The sequence below is a fragment of the Brienomyrus brachyistius genome, chromosome 13 (assembly GCF_023856365.1).
Source record: "Brienomyrus brachyistius isolate T26 chromosome 13, BBRACH_0.4, whole genome shotgun sequence".
Lineage (NCBI taxonomy): Eukaryota > Metazoa > Chordata > Actinopteri > Osteoglossiformes > Mormyridae > Brienomyrus > Brienomyrus brachyistius.
In genome coordinates this window covers 24,147,608-24,168,047 of record NC_064545.1, presented here as the reverse complement: position 1 = coordinate 24,168,047, position 20,440 = coordinate 24,147,608, and the positions used below count along the sequence as shown (strand labels likewise).

The 20,440-nt window shown below is 44.7% G+C and overlaps 3 protein-coding genes across 8 annotated transcripts; 1 reads left to right on the top strand and 2 right to left on the bottom strand.

The window, feature by feature from the left end:
- Nucleotides 1-140: 140 nt before the first annotated feature.
- Nucleotides 141-11,108, bottom strand: hsf4 (heat shock transcription factor 4). Its single transcript, XM_048973671.1, has 13 exons — nucleotides 10,693-11,108; nucleotides 9,214-9,322; nucleotides 8,876-9,003; nucleotides 8,534-8,658; nucleotides 7,318-7,393; nucleotides 6,884-6,951; nucleotides 5,498-5,597; nucleotides 5,162-5,376; nucleotides 4,766-4,939; nucleotides 4,376-4,481; nucleotides 4,209-4,274; nucleotides 3,563-3,669; nucleotides 141-2,268 (listed from the first exon to the last, which is right to left on the bottom strand). The coding sequence occupies exons 1-12, from the start codon at nucleotides 10,816-10,818 to the stop codon at nucleotides 3,610-3,612; spliced, it is 1,353 nt and encodes a 450-aa protein (XP_048829628.1). The 5' UTR covers nucleotides 10,819-11,108; the 3' UTR covers nucleotides 141-2,268; nucleotides 3,563-3,609.
- Nucleotides 11,109-12,139: 1,031 nt separating this feature from the next.
- Nucleotides 12,140-15,134, bottom strand: fbxl8 (F-box and leucine-rich repeat protein 8). 3 transcript variants are annotated; one of them, XM_048973674.1, is made up of 2 exons: nucleotides 14,593-15,134; nucleotides 12,140-13,515 (listed from the first exon to the last, which is right to left on the bottom strand). In XM_048973674.1, exons 1-2 carry the CDS (start codon nucleotides 14,727-14,729, stop codon nucleotides 12,531-12,533), a joined length of 1,122 nt encoding a protein of 373 aa, XP_048829631.1. In that variant the 5' UTR covers nucleotides 14,730-15,134; the 3' UTR covers nucleotides 12,140-12,530. The 3 variants fall into 3 exon arrangements, with proteins under 3 accessions (XP_048829631.1, XP_048829632.1, XP_048829633.1); XM_048973675.1 differs by having other exon boundaries at nucleotides 12,140-13,512; XM_048973676.1 differs by lacking the exon at nucleotides 14,593-15,134 and adding an exon at nucleotides 14,449-14,468 and having other exon boundaries at nucleotides 12,140-13,512.
- Nucleotides 15,135-15,217: 83 nt separating this feature from the next.
- On the top strand, nucleotides 15,218-20,203 carry tradd (tnfrsf1a-associated via death domain). 4 transcript variants are annotated; one of them, XM_048973678.1, is made up of 6 exons: nucleotides 15,218-15,314; nucleotides 16,284-16,370; nucleotides 16,518-16,668; nucleotides 17,708-17,988; nucleotides 18,540-18,702; nucleotides 19,507-20,203. In XM_048973678.1, exons 2-6 carry the CDS (start codon nucleotides 16,350-16,352, stop codon nucleotides 19,803-19,805), a joined length of 915 nt encoding a protein of 304 aa, XP_048829635.1. In that variant the 5' UTR covers nucleotides 15,218-15,314; nucleotides 16,284-16,349; the 3' UTR covers nucleotides 19,806-20,203. The 4 variants fall into 4 exon arrangements, with proteins under 4 accessions (XP_048829635.1, XP_048829636.1, XP_048829638.1 ...); XM_048973679.1 differs by lacking the exon at nucleotides 15,218-15,314 and adding an exon at nucleotides 15,316-15,444; XM_048973681.1 differs by lacking the exon at nucleotides 15,218-15,314 and adding an exon at nucleotides 15,466-15,790.
- The last annotated feature ends 237 nt before the right edge of the window (nucleotides 20,204-20,440 follow it).

Genomic DNA, 20,440 nt, shown 5'->3' with positions numbered 1-20,440 from the left:
CATCAGTCTGAATGACCCTATAGTGTCCCTACAGGATGTAGTGGTACCGTAATGATCGAGGGCATGACATAAGTTTGCAAATTACAAATGTGCCGTTTCAAAATCATTAGGCCTGAACAAGTTAGTTTTTTCCCCCCATTCATTTATTACCAGTGAGGATAAACACAACTTTGGTATGTAACTGGCGATACGATAAAGCGTCCTCATCTCAAACCAGAAAAAAAGTTTTTTTTTTTTTTAACAGTAAAAAGCATTGTTTTATCAGCATTCCTAGTGCAATTTTTTTCTCATTGCCACATTTCCTTTGTGTGTACAGTCCAGGGAAGCAGTTACTTCATTCCATACATTCCAGTGGTCGATGTCATATTGCATCAGAGTAAGAACTCAAATGTACTGTATTACACAATGTTCCATTTTTAAATCAGTAACACAAACTAATACCGGATGTGACGTGAGTGAAGGTTGTGAATGAAGTGTTTTCTGGGATTTTGTTTTATTTGTTTGTAGCCATGAAGTGACAATCGAAGTGAAGTATTTACGGGTTTCCAGAGAGTGAGATCTTGGTGTTATAGTACAGGAGAAACTCCGCTTGACACCACACATTGTTATACAAGCTGTACAAATATGTAAATATGTATGTGTGTGCATATGTAATACACTCATACATATTCAGCGTCAAGCCATTTCTAACGTCAGTATGACTACGATTTACTAGAGTATGTGCAGCGTCGGCCGAATTCCTCTCATTGCAGCCAGTTCTCAGTCTGACAATAGTCACAATTCAGATTCCAGGACATCACCCTCCCGAAGATAAGGCACCATCAGTACAGATGACAAAAGAGCCTGTGTTTATCAAAGGGTGGATTCAGGGTTCTGGACTGCAAGAGGTCAAATAAGTCTGCTGGCCATGACTAAAATAAGGAGAAATCAGGAATAGCAACAATGTTCACGAGAGTTCAGGTCCAGAAGGTGTAAATCCAGCAAATCCACCAGTTATAGAGTCACAGTCACAGAGGACTTAATTGGTTGGTTGAAACAAAGTCTTGGTCTAGATTTTTACTTTGTAACCTGAACTATCCACCTTTGAGAAGAGACTTTCTCTCCAGTCAGACTTCTTAGGCCATGTTTTGCACTCTCTCATCCTGGCTGTACCGAGGTGCCCAAGCGTGAATCATCTTCACTGAGATGGAAGATAGGGAGCGATGGTCTCTTTTCGACCTGATGTCTTCTGATCTGACAGCTGGTCAGAGAAATTTCCTAATGCAGTGTTTTCCAATCCTGTCCCAGGAGGGAGCTGGGAGGAAGCAAAAGCTGTATGGGGGAGTGGCGGTCCTGAGGACCGGATTGGGACACTGCCCTAGTGGCCTAATCAGTCAAGTTTTTTTGTGAATGGACATGATCAGACGATCTATCTGTGTTTTAACATATGTTACTGTAAAATATATACAGCAAAGCAGTATATGATGGACTCCAGTATGACAAGCAGTAAATATTTCCAAGTTCCTCTACAGGGCACTAATGATAAAGAAAAATTTTGTGCAAATACAGACACAAAATATGGCGTCTTCAAAATCAAAAAGTCAAACTTTTTACATCAGATGCCAGCACTCTAAATAAAAAATTTTTATATCCAAGTATATATACTCTGAAACAAACGTTTCCCAGGAAAAAAGTATAAATCCATTCAGTACATATTGAAGTACCATCAGTTCCACTCGCAGTGTTATAAAAAAGTGCATCAGAACTTGGGCCAGTTAATATCTACCTCCCTGTACAATGGTAGCCTCTGTGGTCTTGATTCTCACCATTCTAACAGCAAGCATGACCTGGCTAAATTAGGTCAATACATGAGACCTTTCCGGAATATGGTATAGTGTCATTTATGAAATGGTGGGATGCATTAGCCTCTTGTTGGATTTCTGCCTTCCAGTTGGACTTCTTGCTGAGTTCTTCCCGCATGTAAGTCCTGCAGGCTCAGATTGATCCACCATCCTTCTGGAAATCAGACAGCGGTGTGGTGGAGTTTCCCGGACACCAGAACCCTGCATTCTCATATTATAAGGTGTTGTCGCATTTTCCTGATGGATCCTGCAGAACTTTAGAAGATGACTCAGAAGATGGAAAAGTCCTTAATGGCAGGTGGGAAAATGTGGTTCTGAACAATGCCAATCATCCCAGTCAGGTCAGGTCCAGCTGCTCTGCAACATTCACAAATGTCAACCTCCAGATCTCCTGTGAAATTTCCTCTAATATTCTCTTCCAGATGTTCTGTGCAAACAAGACACTAAATTAAATGAGGAACTAGTCATAGATCTTTAAAAACAGGAGTGAATTAGTAGTATAGTGGTTTGAGTATATAATCATTTAATTCCTTAAATGTTTTTCGGGTTAGGGTCAGGATTAGGGTCAGGATTAGGGTTAGGGTCAGGGTTAGGATTAGGGTCAGGGTTAGGGTTAGGATTAGGGTCAGGGTTAGGGTTAGGATTAGGGTCAGGGTTAGGATTAGGGTTAGGATTAGGGTCAGGGTTAGGATTAGGGTCAGGGTTAGGATTAGGGTCAGGGTTAGGATTAGGGTCAGGATTAGGGTTAAGATTAGGGTCAGGGTTAGGATTAGGGTCAGGGTCAGGGTTAGGGTCAGGGTTAGGGTTAGGATTAGGGTCAGGGTTAGGATTAGGGTTAGGGTCAGGGTTAGGATTAGGGTCAGGGTTAGGGTCAGGATTAGGGTCAGGATTAGGGTTAGGGTTAGGATTAGGGTCAGGGTTAGGGTTAGGATTAGGGTCAGGGTTAGGATTAGGGTCAGGGTCAGGGTTAGGGTTAGGGTCAGGGTTAGGGTTAGGGTTACACAAGCCCTTTCCAGCAATAATATACACTGCCCAGCCAAAATAAAGTCGTCATTTGAATTTATTGAATTGAATGACTGGATCATTATTACAGCTCAGCAACGTCACGCAGCAATAAAGTTAAGTCAGCTGAGTACCTGAATCTACTGACTGGCCAGGCTACACCTCCATCCATCGTCAGTCGATTTTATTCTTCCCTGTTGGCGTGGGCATATTCCAGGACAAGAATGCCAAGATTCATTGGGTTCAAATTGTCTAGGAGTGGTTCAGGGAGCATGAGGAATCATTTTCACGCATGACTTGGTCACCACAGAGTTGTGACCTTAACCTCAGTGGAGGTCTTTGGGATGTGCTGAAGGAGGCTTTATGGAGTGGTTCAACTCACTAGTCAATACAGGATCTCGGTGAGAACTGAATGGAAATCTGGATGAAAATAGAGGGTGAGATGTTGCATAAGCCTGTGGAGACAACGCCATGACAAATGTGCGGCATAATCAAAGCTAAAGGCGGTCCAACGGAAAATACAAATGGCGAATTATTTTTTTGGCCAGGCAGAGTAGGATATGTTTGTGCTGGGAGGAAAATGACTGATGGCTGTTCATAAACTGACAGAAAAACAAATATTTACCAGGTGATTTTCTCAGACTGTACTTGTCCCTTGCTGATAAAATCCCATCGCTTTTTTTTCACTTAATTACAAAGTCCTGCGTTATCAGCCATACCTCTGTGCAGAACAGACAGAAGTCGTTCCGTTGCTTCCCTCAAGTCTTCACTGTCCCTCACAGCCTCCGCTGCTGAACATGTCTGGGTCTTGGTGCTGAAACATGTACTGAAATGGAGCAAGAGATTCCACAACCTATCATGATCTCATTACCTAAACCAGTGTTTCCCAATCCAGTCCTCGGGGATGCAAAAACGTGGACCGTCTGCGTGTCCCCAACGACTGGACTAGTGAACACTGACCTAAACCATCGTTAAATGCTGACTGCCACTAAACATTCAGCCCTGGACAATTTCATTTTAAAAACCGGCTATAAAATATATTGTTCTGTTAGTAATCCCGTTATTCTGAAACTTAAGGTAAGCTGCAATCTATTTAGACCATGCTGATGTTTCAAGATACTTAGTCACAGTGATGAGAGGAAGGGCTAAATCACATAGATTAAAGAAATTACTGATTGTTTACATTGAAAGGCAACTATAATATACATCAGCTTCAAGTACTAGAGACTGCTGTGCTTTTAGTTCAAATCCACCAATCAGGGCAACTATAGGACTTCAAAGGGGCAGCTCTGGAAACATCTAGTCGTCCCATTACCAATGATGGAGATCACTGCTGACGTACAAAGTACCTGACCAGTTACTCACGGATTTCAAGTTGGCCTCAATGTCTGTGAAGTTCCATTCACTCAAAGGAAGGTTGGAATTAAATGGCTGTTCGGTGAAATGGGCAGATTCAGTGCCTAGTCAGTTTACTTTGAGGTGTTTTTTTCTCTTTTCACAGACAGGAAACCACCATGTTTGGTTCCACTCACGTCCACAGTGCCTGTGGGATCCACGCCCTGCTGATGCATCCTGAGGAGCAGCTGTAGCTCCTCCAACCTCATGTCCATGCTCTCCACGCCGTTCTGGATCTCTGACCTTAAGGGAGCTCACAGTTAGTGTTCTTAACCCTCTGAGCACGCAAACCCTGACTGCAATCTGCCTGCTTACATAAACTCAACGTGATAGCCCTTGCAGGAACATGTATAACTGCACGGCCTATTTATGCCTCTAGAGGGCCTCAGAGACCAAGTTCTGCAACATCATGACATGACTCGTCTAGCATTTTTAACGTCCTGTACAGTACTATATTTAAATATTTTGGAGTGTGTATATATGAGTGTGAGTGCGGTGTCTCAGTACAAGTCCCAGTAGCACCTGACCTCTCCAGTTGTCTCCTGCCTCTCTTCTCCCCAACGCCAGGACCATGACCCTCCAGGATGGACTGCACCATGGCAACAGGCAGAACAGGGGGGTCAGCGAATGGGATTCCTGTGCCTCGTGCGTGAACCCCAGGGCTCATTGGCTCTGCCTTGATCAGCATCTGGCATGTCCCCCTGCACCGGCAGAGATTGGGTCATCGGCGAGATCCTATTCCTTTGCACTTTCCTCTCAGACAATAAGACAAAGTTCATCTTAACTGAGCTTTCAGTGTTAAATTATAGCAAGTTTACATGCTAAGATCAAAGCAGAAACAAAGGTGGGCCAGATGTTTCGCAGTGTCACTGTAGAACTTAAGGACACTGCACTGTAATTTTCTCCACATTCGGCCTTCTCACCGTAACTGCTCTCCTGGCATATTCATTGCACTGGACTGTGACATCTCAGTAACATCTGATATGATTGGTCCTCCAGCTAGCAGGCCCTGGCCAGAACATTGGCCAGTTTCAGCAGAAGGCTCCAGAAAACATGTGGTGTTAAAGATGCTGGAAGTTCCGGAGGGTGTTTTGCCCTCTGATTGGTTAGGCTTTCCTTGACGGATGGGATTTGATGGCTTCAACAAAAGGATGAGCACATGTCAAATGTTAGTGGAGGGGTGTGAGGGGGTGTCCCTTAGAAATCTCAGCATTATCTCCAGGGACGGTGTGAGATACGTTGTTGGCAGGAGAACTTACAGAGTGGATATAGTAGGGCTCTTGTAAAGGCTCCATGAGAAGATTGTGGCCAAACTTGGAGGCTGGAGGGCTGCTGGGTCCGTCGTCTAGCATCAAAGGTCTCAGAGGCAAAGAGACGAACCAACATCATTCCATGGAATACATAGCTACAGTACATCCGTAATGTTTCAGAAAACTGACACTTTTTAGCGGAAAATCCTAACTGTGACAAATGTTGAGCTTTATTTTTTTAATGCTATACTGAGTGACATGCTGACAGGTTTTCACTCTGCGGTACCTGTCAAGGGGTAATAAAAGACTTTATTAACTCAGTGCTAAATTTACCGTGACAGTCCAATCCCTGTGCTTTGCCAAGTGGATGACAAGTAAGTAGGTGGGGGGGGGGGGCAGTCAGCTCGATCCACATGCCACTGATTTTTGCTGACTGATTCAGAGAATCTTATCATCACTTTACTGAATGTGTACCTTTGTAGGCCTGAGCTTTTGAACTTCTGACTGGGACATATCCCAGGTAAATAGTCAGTTAAAATCTGTAATTTTGCAAATAACAGCAGTAGAACCAGAGAACATCATCATATCTCCATCCATCCATCCATCCATCCATCCATCCATCCACCCATCTAACCATCCATCCATCCATCCAACCACTTATTTACAGAGTCATGGCAGAGGCCTGGAGCCTGTTCCAGGCAACAATAAACCCAAAACAGGAAAACATCATGGAGGAGATGCCCGTCCATCACAGGGCACATACATACACACTATGGGCAACTTAGAGACACCAATTTGTCTAAATGCATGTCTTTGTACAACAGGAGGAAACCAGTAGAAAAGCAAAGGAGAGGAAACACACAGACCACAGTCTGGGTTATTAACCCCAACCTTCGGAGGTGTGAGGCAGCAGTACTACCCACTGAGCCGCCAAAATGTAATATCATGAAATATAACTCAGTAAAAAGATGTGATTGCCATTTATAGGGTGCTAAAAGAGTGTGTGCGTGTCTTTTTGACTTAAGACTTTTCCCTCGGCTGGCTTTTTATAAACTGTGTAGAATATGCTAGATTTATGTGAACCAGAATGGTAGCTGAGCTTTACTCCAGGGCCCTGGAGCGTGAGATGCAGGCCCCCGCTGAGGCTTAACCCCCCTGCTCACCTATGCTGACAGGGCACAGTAGGATGGAGGGTCGCGTGCCCCAGGTTCAGTGGGTCGCAAGGGGTTGCGAGGGGAGGGAACAGTCAGCAGGTCTGACTCAGCACTGCGGCCCATTCATGCTCGCCGCGGCTCGTCAGCTGACCTTGTCCAGCTGGATCGGGCTTTCACACATCTGTGTGCGTGTGTCTGTGTGTCCTTGTGTGTGTGTACAGGGGCCTAGCGATGTACTCACAGCTTCCTCTTCATCGCAACACTGTTCGGCAAGTTCGATTGCATCTGAGTGAACAGGAACTGGATCAGCTGACAAGTCAAGAGCACGATGTGAAACCCAGAGGAGTTAATCGAGGCCAAGGAAGTGAACCACACACATACACATGCTGCCACACATGAACACACAGGAAGTGGGTGCCGCAAAAATGATTCGGCAGCAGATACATACACTAACACACCAAATCACATCGTCCTGCTCTTTCAAACGCAAACTTGTCAGCACAATTGCACAACAAAAGATAAAACAAACATTCTTGCGAGACAGACACAAGATATTGCAATGATCAGAGATGAACAATGAAACCATCGTGATTTCTGCCAAGTCAAGGAAGTCAAAGCAGGAAGTGTAAGCAAGCAAGTGTGGAGAAGCAACAGCTTTCTAACTGGTGGACTCACCTTGTTCATGACCTTCTGCTGCTGCGTGAAGTTCTGCCTCAGAGACATCACTTCTCCCCACAGCACCTCGTTCTGGCTACAAAAACACATCAGTCGCACCAATTACTGCAGAGATCCCGGTCCCCGCTCTTTGGAGCTCTCTGTCACTCTGTCGTCTGAGTCTCTGACTGGGAGTCACTCTCCTATCAATACAGTAACTCGCTATGGCCGACTCTGCTTCCAGTTCTCTCCAGATCCACACTTCCCATGTCTTTGCTATCCCCTTCTGCATCCATCTCTCTCTTAATTGTGTGTCTGCGTGTATCTGAATATGAAGAGTCCTTGCTGAGTGCTTGTCTGGAGGGGACAGGAAGGGAGAGGGGGGACAGATCCTTCTCATGCATCTGATTCATGGTGTTGTCAGGTGGAAGGTGTCTGCTGATCCGCAGGAATAGCGCTATGTTCTATATAACACAGAAATATAAATAAATACATTTTTTGCAATGAAAATTTAAATGATGAAATAAAAGACAGATTTTCTGCTGCTTTTAGGATTCATCATCCAAACCTCTATTGTTGTTAAATAATAATGCGCATAAAATATTACTGTCTGCAAAATTTTAATGTCGATATTTCGTAGCTACGTCCAGGTTTCCAAAAATAGCCCCATCTGTGTGAACGGGGGCGTGTCAAACCTCATTGTGGATTCAGTGTGATTACCGCCTGGTTCTAGAAGAGCAGCATACAAACACCAATCACATGAGCTACCTGTCCTGAGTGACCACCTGACTGGACTCACCTGACCCAGTTTTCGGGGGGGGGGGACCTCACCTCACCTCACCTCACCTCACCTCACCTCACCTCACTTCAGTTTAGTTTAATTCAATTCACTTGCATGTAGCGCCTTTCACAACTGAGTCACCAGAAATGGTGCGTTGTAGTACATTCCTTCATCATTCATCCAGAATATTACAAAAACAGGGAAAGAGGAATACTCATGAAAAATAAAAGACAGAAAGCCAGATGACAATGAAGGAGAGAACCCAAACACTCAGGGAACCCAAACACTCAGGGAACCCAAACACTCCCAAGGCAGAGAAAAGACCTCTGGGTGTCCAAGGTCAGCTGGCTGCCCAACCTGATAATCATACTTTATGGGTAGTTTAAAAGGCCCAGTTAGCCTAACTGCATGTCTGTGTTACACGGAGAGGACATGCAAACTCTCAGCTGCACTTACTGCGTCACATCCTGCATCTGACACTGCATGCTCTCCTGCTGGTTACGCAGCACCTGCACCTCATACAGCAGCTTGCTTAGGTCCTCCTGACGAACCCTGGCCTCCTCGCTCTTTACAATGGACACCTACGCATACCCGGGGGGGGGGGGGGGGGGGGGGTTGAGAGATTGATCTTGCTTATTCGCATGTGTCAGCAATCCTGCCTGCGCATTTGTACAAGCGAGTGGGTCTGCAACTTGGTCTGTGCATATCTGCATCACCATTCACCTCACTGTGACTTTTATTCATGGCTGCCTGCTTCTACTTCCACTGCCATTCACTCCCTACTGGACGCCGACATACCTTCCTCTTGATGTGCTCCAGCAGGTGCTCATGGCCCTGCAGAAAGTAGAGATGCTGAAACTCTGTGTCGTCCCTCTCTGGTTTCACCAGACCACTCTGCTCGATGTTCACCACCTTCCTAAAGCCATCTGCGAGGTGGAGTAGAAGCTGTGGGATTACTGTGCATTGACATTCATCATGTGAGGCTAATCACAAACTGTTTTAAAGTATTTACTTCCATAATTACCACAAAAAATAAAAACTCTAGCGCACAAACTGTCCACTTCACAGGTTGCAGTGTGACAAATCACTGCCACGACCCCCTTCTTAAGATAGACCCTATAAAGTCTGGTACTCACACATGTTAAGCTGACGCACAAAGCTGGCCATATTGCTATGCTTAAAGTACTTGGGTAGAACCTCTTTGGCAAACCTTCCCTGATCAAACACGTGGAAACTAGTGCCGGTCTGGGGAAGAGAACAAATTGAAGAGATTCAGAGACGCTTGTTATTTCAGCACCCAGGAGTTTGAAGCTAGTCAGTTTCAGTGGAACATCTGGACGAGTAGTACCAAGTAATACCGTGTAGCTGGACTAAATGCTCTTCTAAAACCAGATGAGAAGAAACAGAGAAAAATATGGGGAGATGGATTAATAACAGCATTGAGTACAGTGCTGATGAACTCCCTTCGTTTGATTCAAATAATAATGTATAAACACGGGTCTGCTCTTGTGTCGCTTGGTGTGGGTGGCCCACATAAACAGACAGGTGATGTACACACTGTACATGCTGTGGTCGTGGATAAAATGTACCTGTATGCACTGGTGAACCCAGCGTCTCTTTCCAGTGTGCAGTGTCATGCTGAAACACTGTCATTGATCTTTCTTATCACATGTCAACAGTCTCTTTCCTCTAAGGTATCTTATCCCTAAATCACAATACATTGCACTTCTACTTTCATGGATGACAGCAATATCTATAATCCTTTAGTTGCATGTTCTCAGAAAACCAAATATAGTCTGATATTTCATCTTTGTGCTCCCTGTTCTACAAAAATAATTTTTCCGCACCTTTTCCCCATGTTTATGAACAGAGAGCAGGATTATTTATCGTTAACAAAAACAGTGTACTGTGACTGTGATGACATTTTGAAATTATTTTTCCTCTTATTGAGAATAAAGTGATGAAAAGAAATGCTCAGCAGATACTACAAAGTGGGCTTTGCTCACAGACGCAGAGACGACCGTCTATTTGCCTGGGTTGTGGCATGAAAAAAGGTTACATCATATTTGTTGCTGCCTACCTTTTAATATTATGTTGTCACATTTCCTGACTTTTTTCATATTTTTATATACTTTTAAAATATATTTTTTAATATATTAATAATTTTTTGCATACTCTGTTTTATTAAATCGGAATTTCGTTACTTAAATGAGTGTGTCGTTTTGGCAGAACAAACACCTGTATCCATTGCAAAGAAAATCTTGTGAAAATAAGGTATATTTTACCTCAAATCTAAGCCAGAATCCTCAAATTTTTAACAAGTAAACCTTGACCTGAATGTTCATCCTGTATTATTTGTGCCTCCATGCTTTTAAAAAACGAAACTTTCTCCCAGTCATTCCCAGACTGATGCAGCTCTAGTACACAGCCTCTGAGAGTATCTATGCTCTGTACATAGATACGGAAGCAGGATTAGCTCAAGTGTTTTTTAGATCTAGCCAGATATAGCTAGATAAAGCAGAATAGTATATTGAATTTGTTAGCAGAAGCTGCTATTGGGATCTAAGCAAAGTAAACTGAGACGACCGCGGCCAGAACTTGGGTCAGATACTCACTGTGCTCCAGCAGATGAGGTGACTCGTCTCTGGGTCCTCGACCAGGGTCCAGAGTTTAGTGAGGAAGGCCGGGACATTGCTGCTGTAGCTCCCGTCCATTGCGACTGATCCGGGGGACTCCTGCATGCTTCTGCTGTGGCTTGTAGGCCGCTGGGAGAGGGGCAGAGATGCGCTGTGCGAGTGCTGTGCGCTTTCTGCCGTGGAATGCCTAGGATTCGCCAGACGCTCCTAGTCCATCTTGTCGCCCACCGGGCTGTGGCAGTGCTGACTGAGGCTTGTCCCGACCCAGTCACTCCGCCATGTCGCCCCCCTCCCTGGCCCTGCTGGTCGGCGTCAGCACGACAATGGGGCCCCCGGGGGGGGGCGCACAAAGGTGGGCAGCACAAAGTTGCGAATAATGGCCCTGAGTCACGCACTCTCAGTACAATGGCGCATACTCACTCGTGCATGAGCCAGCCAGGATGGGACAGGGTGCTGGAGGGGCTGTAGGCTGCTGGGGGCGTCAAACACGAGACCCCACATTTAACCCGAGATTCCTGCTCAGTGAGTCAGGCTCTCCGAAGCTCAGCCTGCGTTGGGTGCGGTCATTTTAGCCGCCCAGGTGCTTAGCCTAAGCTGTCAGGAGGGCTTGCCATGGGGTGTACATAGTCAGACTTTCCTGATGGGGCATCAGGGCCACTTTCAGTACTTTAGGGCAGTGTTTCCCAACCCAGTCCTCAGGGAACCCTGGACAGTCCACATTTTTGCTTCCTCCCAGCTCCCAGCCAATCAGGAACACCGAATACCTGGTACAGGTGCCCTGGAAGCTGAGAGGAAGCAAAAACATGGACTGTCCAGGGTTCCCCGAGGACTGGGTTGGGAAACGCTGCTTTAGGGTCCAGTATATACAAGTCACTTAGGCCTAAATTGAAATAAAAGGACAGCAGGTAGAAGTTTCTCATCCCAGCCCTCAGGGACCCCCAGACCGTCCACATTTTTGCTCCTTTCCAACTCCCAGGGAATTGGAAAATGTGGATGGTCTAGGGGTCCCTGAGGACTGGGATGAGAAACACTGATGTAGAGCTTATACATCTTACAAAGGTAGTAGGTTCAAGTCTCAGAAGTGGCACTTCTGCTGTGTCGTTTAGAAAGGGAGCCGGAGTCACAGCAGAACTGTCTACTGTGTAAATGGAGACAAACCTGTAATTTCCTTACTTTGGTAAAAAAAAAAAAAGAACTGTAAGAGAATCGCATTGGCAATAACTCCGAATGTGATGAGGTCCACTGACTGCGCTTCCCCTCAGGCTTCCGTATTAGTCAAGGGGGTGGCTGACTGTGAACATATGTGGGCAATTTATTCCAATTTCAGGTCATCCTTTACGCTAATCGATAATTAATGATTATTAATAATTAAACCAAGGCACACTTCATCACACTTCAATGAACTATAACAATCACATCAACCGAAGACAAGGAAAGAAGGAAATTTATTTGCATAGTGCAAGAACACAGTAGCAATCATAATAAAATCTGCTTTTGTGCATAGATTAAGAAGCTTCTGTCTGTCTGACTACAGATTACAGTACATTCTACAGTCAACACCAAACAGTGTTTAGCTACAAACTGCAGAGGATCATGCAGTCAACAGTGAAATGATTTGATTGTATTTTACAGAACAGCATGAAACCAATAGCAAACGGTGTTTCACCATACAATACAGTCTGATTTACATTTAGTTCCCAAATTAAATTTTCTATATAAATCCCAGTATCAAATGAAGTCTCTTACGGTCACCATGTTTGTAGTTTTCATTTGTACTGTGACTGCAGGGCTTCTGCAAGATGTTAGCATCCTTCATGTCATTTGACCACTGTACAAATCCAGGGGTGTGGCTCCTTGCGTGTCTTTAGTGTGTACCTCCACAGGTGTGGACACTTGGTGCAAAAGGCCTGCACCACGGCCTGGGTCACCACACAGTAGCAGTGGATCTCCCTCAGGTGCGGGCAACTGGAGGCCAGGCCCACCAGCGCTAGGTCCAGCTCTGCGGATGAGGTTGTCTGCAGCACGAGCTTCTCCAGGGTTGTCCCGTAGCTGGCTGCCACAAAGTTGACCTCGTTCACCAGGTATGTGTAGGTAAGCAGCTCCAGGTCACGTATGGGGATGCTCGGCTGTAGAATCTTCAGGAACTTCTTGGCGGGCAGAGTGTGGTTGAGGATAACGTTTACCAACAGGGAGGGGTGTCTCTTGTGCAAGACCTCCCAGAATCCATTGGAAATAGCCGGCACGTACTTGTCAGAGCGCTCGCAGTACAGCTCAAGAAGCCTGAATGGAGCTCGTCCAGGCAAGAGTAACTCACTGAGGACCTTCTCTGACACACTGGCATAGAAAGCCCCCAAGACTTGGACCTTGGGGCAGGACTCCAGCAGCTGCTGGGTCGTGTTCACAGTCACGTTGCACACCAGAGCCTGATTGTTGATGTAGATCCTCTGCAGGTCAGGGCTTCGCCGGGCGATGTTCCTGATCAGCTGGTCGCTCAGAGTGAAGGGCATGTCCCTGAAGTCAACCTCCTTGAGTGACAGGCCACTGGCCTCGTTAAGCAGCACGACTTCTATGCCATGGAGAATGTCTTCACCGGAGTAGAACAGGGGAAAGTCACCCGTGCAGGATACACTCAGCTTCTGGAGCCGGTTGCTCTGGTCTGTTGCCTGGTTCAGCACTCCGAGAGCCATGTCTCGGTTCGCCACTTCCTTCAACTGACAGACGATGATTTTCAAGTGCTTGACCATCCCCAGCAGGTGGCAGAAATGCAGAAGGCCGTGGTCTTCAGCTCCAGTCTCACATCTGCTGAAATAAAGCAGGTATGAACTACCCAAAGACGAAATCTTTAAGGTGAGCTGATATTCTCTAGATTTATTTTCCCACAATGAATAAAATGTATTGGGCATAAAAGTTCATTCGTATAAGAAATTTGTCTTGGCATAGTGCACAGTACAATTACAAATGAGGTCACCGTGTGGCTCAGTGGGCTAAACCGCTATACTTCTAACCAGAAGGTTGCTGGTTCAAACCCAGCCTCAGTAAAATAGCCATATCTGTGACTCAATTTGCCAGAGGATCAATAAAGTATCATTATACATGAACGGTGAAACAGTTCAGAATCAACATAAAATAATAAGTAAATTAAAACAAGTGAGCATGCAGTGCTACACACCAGCAACGTCGGGCCACTATTGTTATGTACGTATGTGGCTGTTAGACAAGTTTAAACACACTTTCCTCTTCATTTTAGAATTCATTTCTCTACACAGTTAAACTCACAGTAAACCTGTGTGACAAGATTTTTTTAAGCGGTGTTTTCTGGGGGTGGCTCAGTGGGCAGCACTGTTGTCTTACACCTCCAGGGTTGGGGATTCGAGTCCTGCCTTTGCCGAGTATGCGCGCTAATGTGCGTGTTCTTTCTCCGTCAGGGTATGCGGCATTCCTTCTGCAGGCCAAATGTGCAGTTGGGCTAATTGGCATCTGTAAATTGTCCCGTGGGTGTGTATGAGCCTTGTGATGGACTGGAATCCCATCCTGAGTGTGTCCTAAGCTGACTGGGATATGGCTTTAGGGTTTCTGTGGTTAGTCATTAAGAGACAGATGGTTTTCGTAGAAGCAGTACTTTTTAAAACAGACTTTTAAAATATATAAAAATTTGTGAAGCCCCTAAGATACACCAAAAATGGAGATTAACTCTGAGTGTAGGCAAGGCAGGGGACTATTTAAAAAAAAACTCACTTAGAATGACACTATTTAAAATGTATCAGTTGTTCTTTTCCAGTTTTGTCTTCTGAAAAATAGTAAAATACAATTTTCATAAAAAGATAGTGTGTAAATATCTGCCAGTTCACAAGACATACAACTAATGGCAAATTCACTAACCTGACTTCGGTGTAATACCAGACAGAGGGGTAGTTCATCGCCTGGGACCATCGCTTACAGACCAAGGAAGAACTGTACCTGTCCCTTAGCGGGAGGTAGGAGAAAATGTTAGCGAGTACTTCTTCGGGAAAGTTCATTTCGCAGCCGAAACGGAGTGTTTTTGTCCTTTCGCACCGCAGAGACTTTTTTCACAGATCAGGAATTTCTGTCACGTTTCCACCGCAGGAACTCTGCCCGATTGTAGGTCGACACCAGGAACTCGGAACCTCTAATTAGGTACCAGGACTTCGATGGGAAAGCATCTATTAGTATACTGTAACTGCGACTAAATGCGTCCAAGTACCAAGTCATGCAGAAAACAATCCCGCATCTCTTTGTAATTCATTAAAAACAAGTCTGACCGGTTGGCAACCTTTTGAATGACATCTGTAGTGACGATGTATACGTCAGCCATCGCGTGCCATAAAACAAATGAGATGTAAAATGTACAGCATCTATATAAAATTCATCGTAACAATGTATATCAAAATGAAAGTTTTTCCTTCTACGTCACTAAGAAAATGTTGTCCGTTAACCAATCAGAAATCGCAGAGATTCTGCGTCAGAATCACGTGATATGTACAAAGTTCAGTTTATCCAATCGGATCACTTCTAACTAGCCTACAGAACTTATGCGTGTTCAGTAATAAGTTGAATTCTGTTTATTGACACAAATGTGTGTGGTAAGTGAGTCACATAATAAAACGATGAAAATCTTGTACCGCAGAGGGCTTTGAATGATGGTTGCATTGGAGAAACGACCGTTGACTACTAAAATTAGCTAATTAGCTTAGGTTAGAATGTTACTTGAAGGTTAGTGAAAAAAAATCTTGCAAAAACATGTTTAACGGACAAACTACGCCCAGTTCGCAGGAAACCTGCTTTTAATATTTGACGCCTATTTCAGAAGAAAACTTTTTAAAGTGTTGCCTCATAACGTGTCTGAGGACGGCTCGGCGCGTTTTTGGTAGTTTTAGTGTCGTATGATGAAGTTACTGGCGCCGGAGATTGGAGCCGTGAGTGGGACCGTATGGCGGCTGAGCTGGGTGACAGCCGGGACTGGCGCTTTAACCCTCCGCCAAGGTGTTTCGCTCTCCGAGATCTTCGTGTCGGCCCTTCACCCGTTTCCTGTGCTTTAGACTGACTACTCCGGATACCTGTATGTTTGTTGGTTAACGAAAAGCAGCCGTGTGTAAAGTTGCTGCCCTTTTCTCTTAATTTTTCGAATCCGCATATTCTCGAAATGTCGTTGTAGGATTTTAATGAACTGCTGTTTCTTTTACTTAAAGTACGCCGATTGAAACGCTCTTGTACTGTACGTATCACACAACAAAACATTGTGTTTGTTTCCTGATTAGAACCATATTTGCTTTCGTTTTGTCATAAAGACACGTGCATCTGTTAGAAATTTATAACTGAAACTGTTTTGGCCAGGTTTGGAGGAAGCTTTGGTCTGGGAAATAAGTACAACGCTGAGGAAAAGCAAGTTTGGCGCAAATATGTTAGGGGGTTACTCAAGGGGGGAAAAGAATGTTGTAAGAGTGTTATAAATACCTGACAAAGTCTAAAAATTGTTCTTGTCTGGGTTGAGTTTTGGCTTACATATATATATATATGTGTGTGTATATATAATTTTGCTTAATGTGTTTCAGCTGGGGGTTATGCAGCTGTAAGAGCGACTGTGGCAGCTAAAGTCACCTGACAGTGATGCTCAGACGATGGAAACGCCTGAAGGAAAGGTAACAACAAAACATCAGGACTGTAAGCGTCGGAGGTAGCCGTTCACGTGTTACTCTGAAGGAGACCAGAATAAGAGGTGTTATATGAAAGGTTTTTAAAGGGAATTTTTTAAAAGAGGTTTTTAATAGCCTGTGCTTTCGTTTCAGAAAATGAGCTCCAAGAGCGCGGATGGTGTGTGGCTGGGATGTGCATTCCTCTTCGTGAAATCTGTTTGTCCGAAGGTGAATTTGCCGGCATTGTACAAGGATCCGCAGAAGAAGTATGATCTTTTCAAAGTCGTCAAGCTCACACTCTCAGGTGGGTCGCAGAGCGACCGACAGTCTTTCCTTTCTGATACCACAGATCTAGACCACAAGAGCACAGTGCTACACTTTATACGTGGTAGTTTTCTCATTTAAGCTCGATAGTTGCGCAGCTTTAGATTTCATTGAATCACTCTTGCTTTTGAATACCTTCTACTCCTGATTATCTAGCTGACTGTCCATCCATATGGAGTGCTGTAAAGCATGCAGCGACGTTTCTGTGATTTATTATGGGATGTATGTCAGCCACACGGGTGCCACAGTGATTAGCGATGCACTCATAACCCACCGCTTCTCTGACTATATGTATGGCTTTTGAACCAAGGTGCTTAAAACTGTATCTGTGTAAACAGGAATAAAATGTAAAGTTACTTTGAACGAAAGAATAAGTTGGTAAGTACAATGCCTGCTTCCACAATGCAAAATTCAGCGGATCTCATAATGAGCTTTTTGACGTATGCTCTGATACACTCTCGAAGATTGATGTTAGGGTGCTGTGGAAGCGTTCTGGCTCAGTTCCAGCAGCAGATTCATGTTTGACAGTGCTGTGAGGTTCATGTGAAACGGCTGAATTACTCTGTCCAGTAGGTGGATCCACTCGGTAATTCTGATATGTAATATGATGAATTGTGCAGTAGATATTTTAAATGGTTGGAATTTTAAAATGTGGAGGTGCTTGTTTTCTTTGTGATGAATTCACTTTGAATGGTAACTGAACCTTGAACAGGAAGTTTTGGCATTATAGCGAAGTTAAGACGTTCTTTATGATGTTCACCAAATTTGTACATATGGATAAAATTCACTTGGTCTAGCATTGTCATCTTGTTTGCTGCATGGTAGTGGGACATTAGGCCTTTTTTGTGAACAATTATGAGTGTGGTTGGTCATCCTAGTCTGTAGGTGGTGCTAAGTGGCATTGATTGTTCTGTACCAAAACCAGACCCCTTACCTAAAGTAGTGCAGTTTTGACTTTCGGTTACTCTTTAAAGAGGAGGATGCTGATCTTTTTTTCTCCGCATCTTTGCATGCCACAGACACAGCTGGGGGTCTCCAAGGATACGAGATCCTGAAGCTGCATGACGCAGACCCTCTCCTGGGCATCGAGCTGAAATTTATGAACAAGGCCACGTGCCGGCAGTTCCTGGAGAGCTACGCCACGGCCGCCGTCAGCCAGGCTTTCACGCAGCACACCCTGCGGATCTTCTCTGTCTCAGAGGACTTCACAGTGGAGACTCAGCTCAAGGCTGGGGAGAATGTCCTGGATCTGTATCTCACCAACCAGGATCTCTGCCTCTCCTACATTCACTCCTTACAGGTGAGGGGACAGAGCTGTCATCTGGCTAGCAATCCACAGGTAATCCGCAGGCCAAATGAGGGCCTGGGAACCATTGTGTTGACGTGTAACATAATAGGTAAAGAGTCATAGGATGCCAGGAAGTGGAGCAGTTTTAACACAATCTGCAGAAGTAACTGCTATTAAATCTCTCTGGTAAGAGCGTTCCACTGCGCTGAGTGAGGGTGTAATGCGTGTCCTGATCTGATGCATCGTCCGTCTCCCTCTAGGAGGCATTTTATCTTTCTGCTAGTGCTACAAATATTTTCCCTTCCTTAATCGCGTTCTGCAGACATTTATGTAAGATATATTTAGGCAGCTGTTATCAAAACAGCAATTTATCAGAAAGCCTGCACACACTGTGACTGCGTCCACTTGAAATATTTGTGTTGCTAAGGCATTGTTGCTAGGCAACATACAGAGAAGGCGGCTGATCACTGTTGGACTGGGGTCCCTAGTCCTTGTCCTAGCAGAATGATTTAATCTGTAGGTTATGCTGACATGCGGAAGTGACATCATCTGTCTTTTGGCAGCCCGTCCGCCTACGGGATGATGAAGTGTCCCAGCTAGAGAAGCAGCTGCTAAACTTGACCATAGGTGACCGGGATTCATCCAACAGCTTCCCGTCTCTAGTGTCGAGACCAGAAGCTCCTGCTGTGCCTGGTAACTGCTTCACGTTCCAGAAGAAGTTGTTTGGTAAGATGTACAGGGGAATGTGTGGTTCTGACTGCATTAACACCATGGCGGAATTGCAGAACAGCTCATTTATTTAGCATATGGGTGTAATTTTACTGTATAATAAGAATGTAAATGAGGGATAAAACCGGAATCTGCCATCATCTGATGATCTGACTTATATAATTGCTATTTAAATATTGTATCCTAGTGGTCATCTAGTAGGTACCTGCGGCTAAAAATTGAAAATCGACCCAGGTTAGATTTAATGAGCCTTTTTTAGTTTCTAAGTTTTATTTTTATGCTATTAAAGACACAAAAAATTCAAGTAATTTTCTTAAACTGTTTTTAAGATATGTTTGTGGGGTGTTCCCTCACCTGGTGGGTGGGAAGCTCACTTTCATTTTGCTATGAATCTCCTGAAAAACATAACCAACCGTAGCGGGTCTCTCGTAGCGGGTCTCTCGTAGCGGGTCTCTGTTAGCCTTCTGTGAGATGATTCATAGTGAAACTGACCAGTATTTTTGGTCAAACCTTTGAGATCTTGACTTTAATTTCAGTGAGATTTTTGAAAGAAACAGCAACAGCAAAAAATGTCCTTTATTTTCCTGGAAAAAAATATTTAAATGTAATATTTGTGGACAGAAAAATGATCATGAATCTGATCATTCATGCTTTTGGGCGAGTTTTCCTCTAGTCAATATGTTTACCTGTTGCTACCTACTTCTAGGATACTGGTAAATTTATTGTAACTTTTTTTGTGCTACAGAGCCTTGATCCTTTAGAGAGGCACTTTTACTGAATCTTTTTAAAAACACACTTCAGTCGATCGCCAGCTGACACCGGCCGACCACCAGCGCTTTGCCACCAACATCGGGCGGGATTGGAAGCAGGTTGGCCGCGCATTGCAGAAGACGTGCCGGGCGCTGAAGGGACCCACGATCGACAACCTGGCCTTCGAGTACGAGCGCGAGGGCATCTACGAACAGGCCTACCAGCTGCTCAGCCGCTTCATCCAGGCTGAAGGGAGGAACGCCAAGCTGGGCCGGCTGGTCAAGGCCCTGGAGGAGACCAAGCTGGTTGGCATTGCTGAGATCATGCTGGAAATCCAGCCCAGGGAGTGAGCACTCCCATTCCTATCAATTACGTTTTAGTTTGTGTGTGTGTGTGTGGCTGTGTGGCTGTGTGTGGCTGTGTGTATGGGAGGGAGGGATTTGAACTAGACGCACAATGGTGGCCAAACTAGTTTTACCAAAAAGACGGTTCACATTTCACTCCTTGCGCTTTTTTATCCTCCAGTTCTTCTTTTCTGTTTTCTCATTTTTGTATTTCCGTTTCACATTAATGAGCGGCGAACAAATCCTGATCAATGAATCCCAAAGGGTATCACATGTTCTCTCTCTGAATGTTTTATAAATTTTTTTATATCCTTCATGTTCCAGTTCTGAATTGTCAGAGCACTTAAAATCATGAAAACCAGTCATACGAAAGTCATTCTAAGTAAAATGGAATTTAATGTTGACACGTTGTCGTGTTTTTAATTGTCCCGTTTTATTTTTGATGGAGCACCTGTAGTTTAAAAATAGCTGTGGCTCTATTTTTGGAGTTATTAACCTATAGTCCCCTGCGCTTCTCAGATAAGGCCGCCGTGCGGATGTTGGCAATGGGAGAAGCGGTGCTGGTTTGTCGGAGGCTCTGTCAGGGTGCGGATGCCAGGCGGCTCCATGCTAGATTCAGTCTGAGCAGCTCCTCGTTTTCT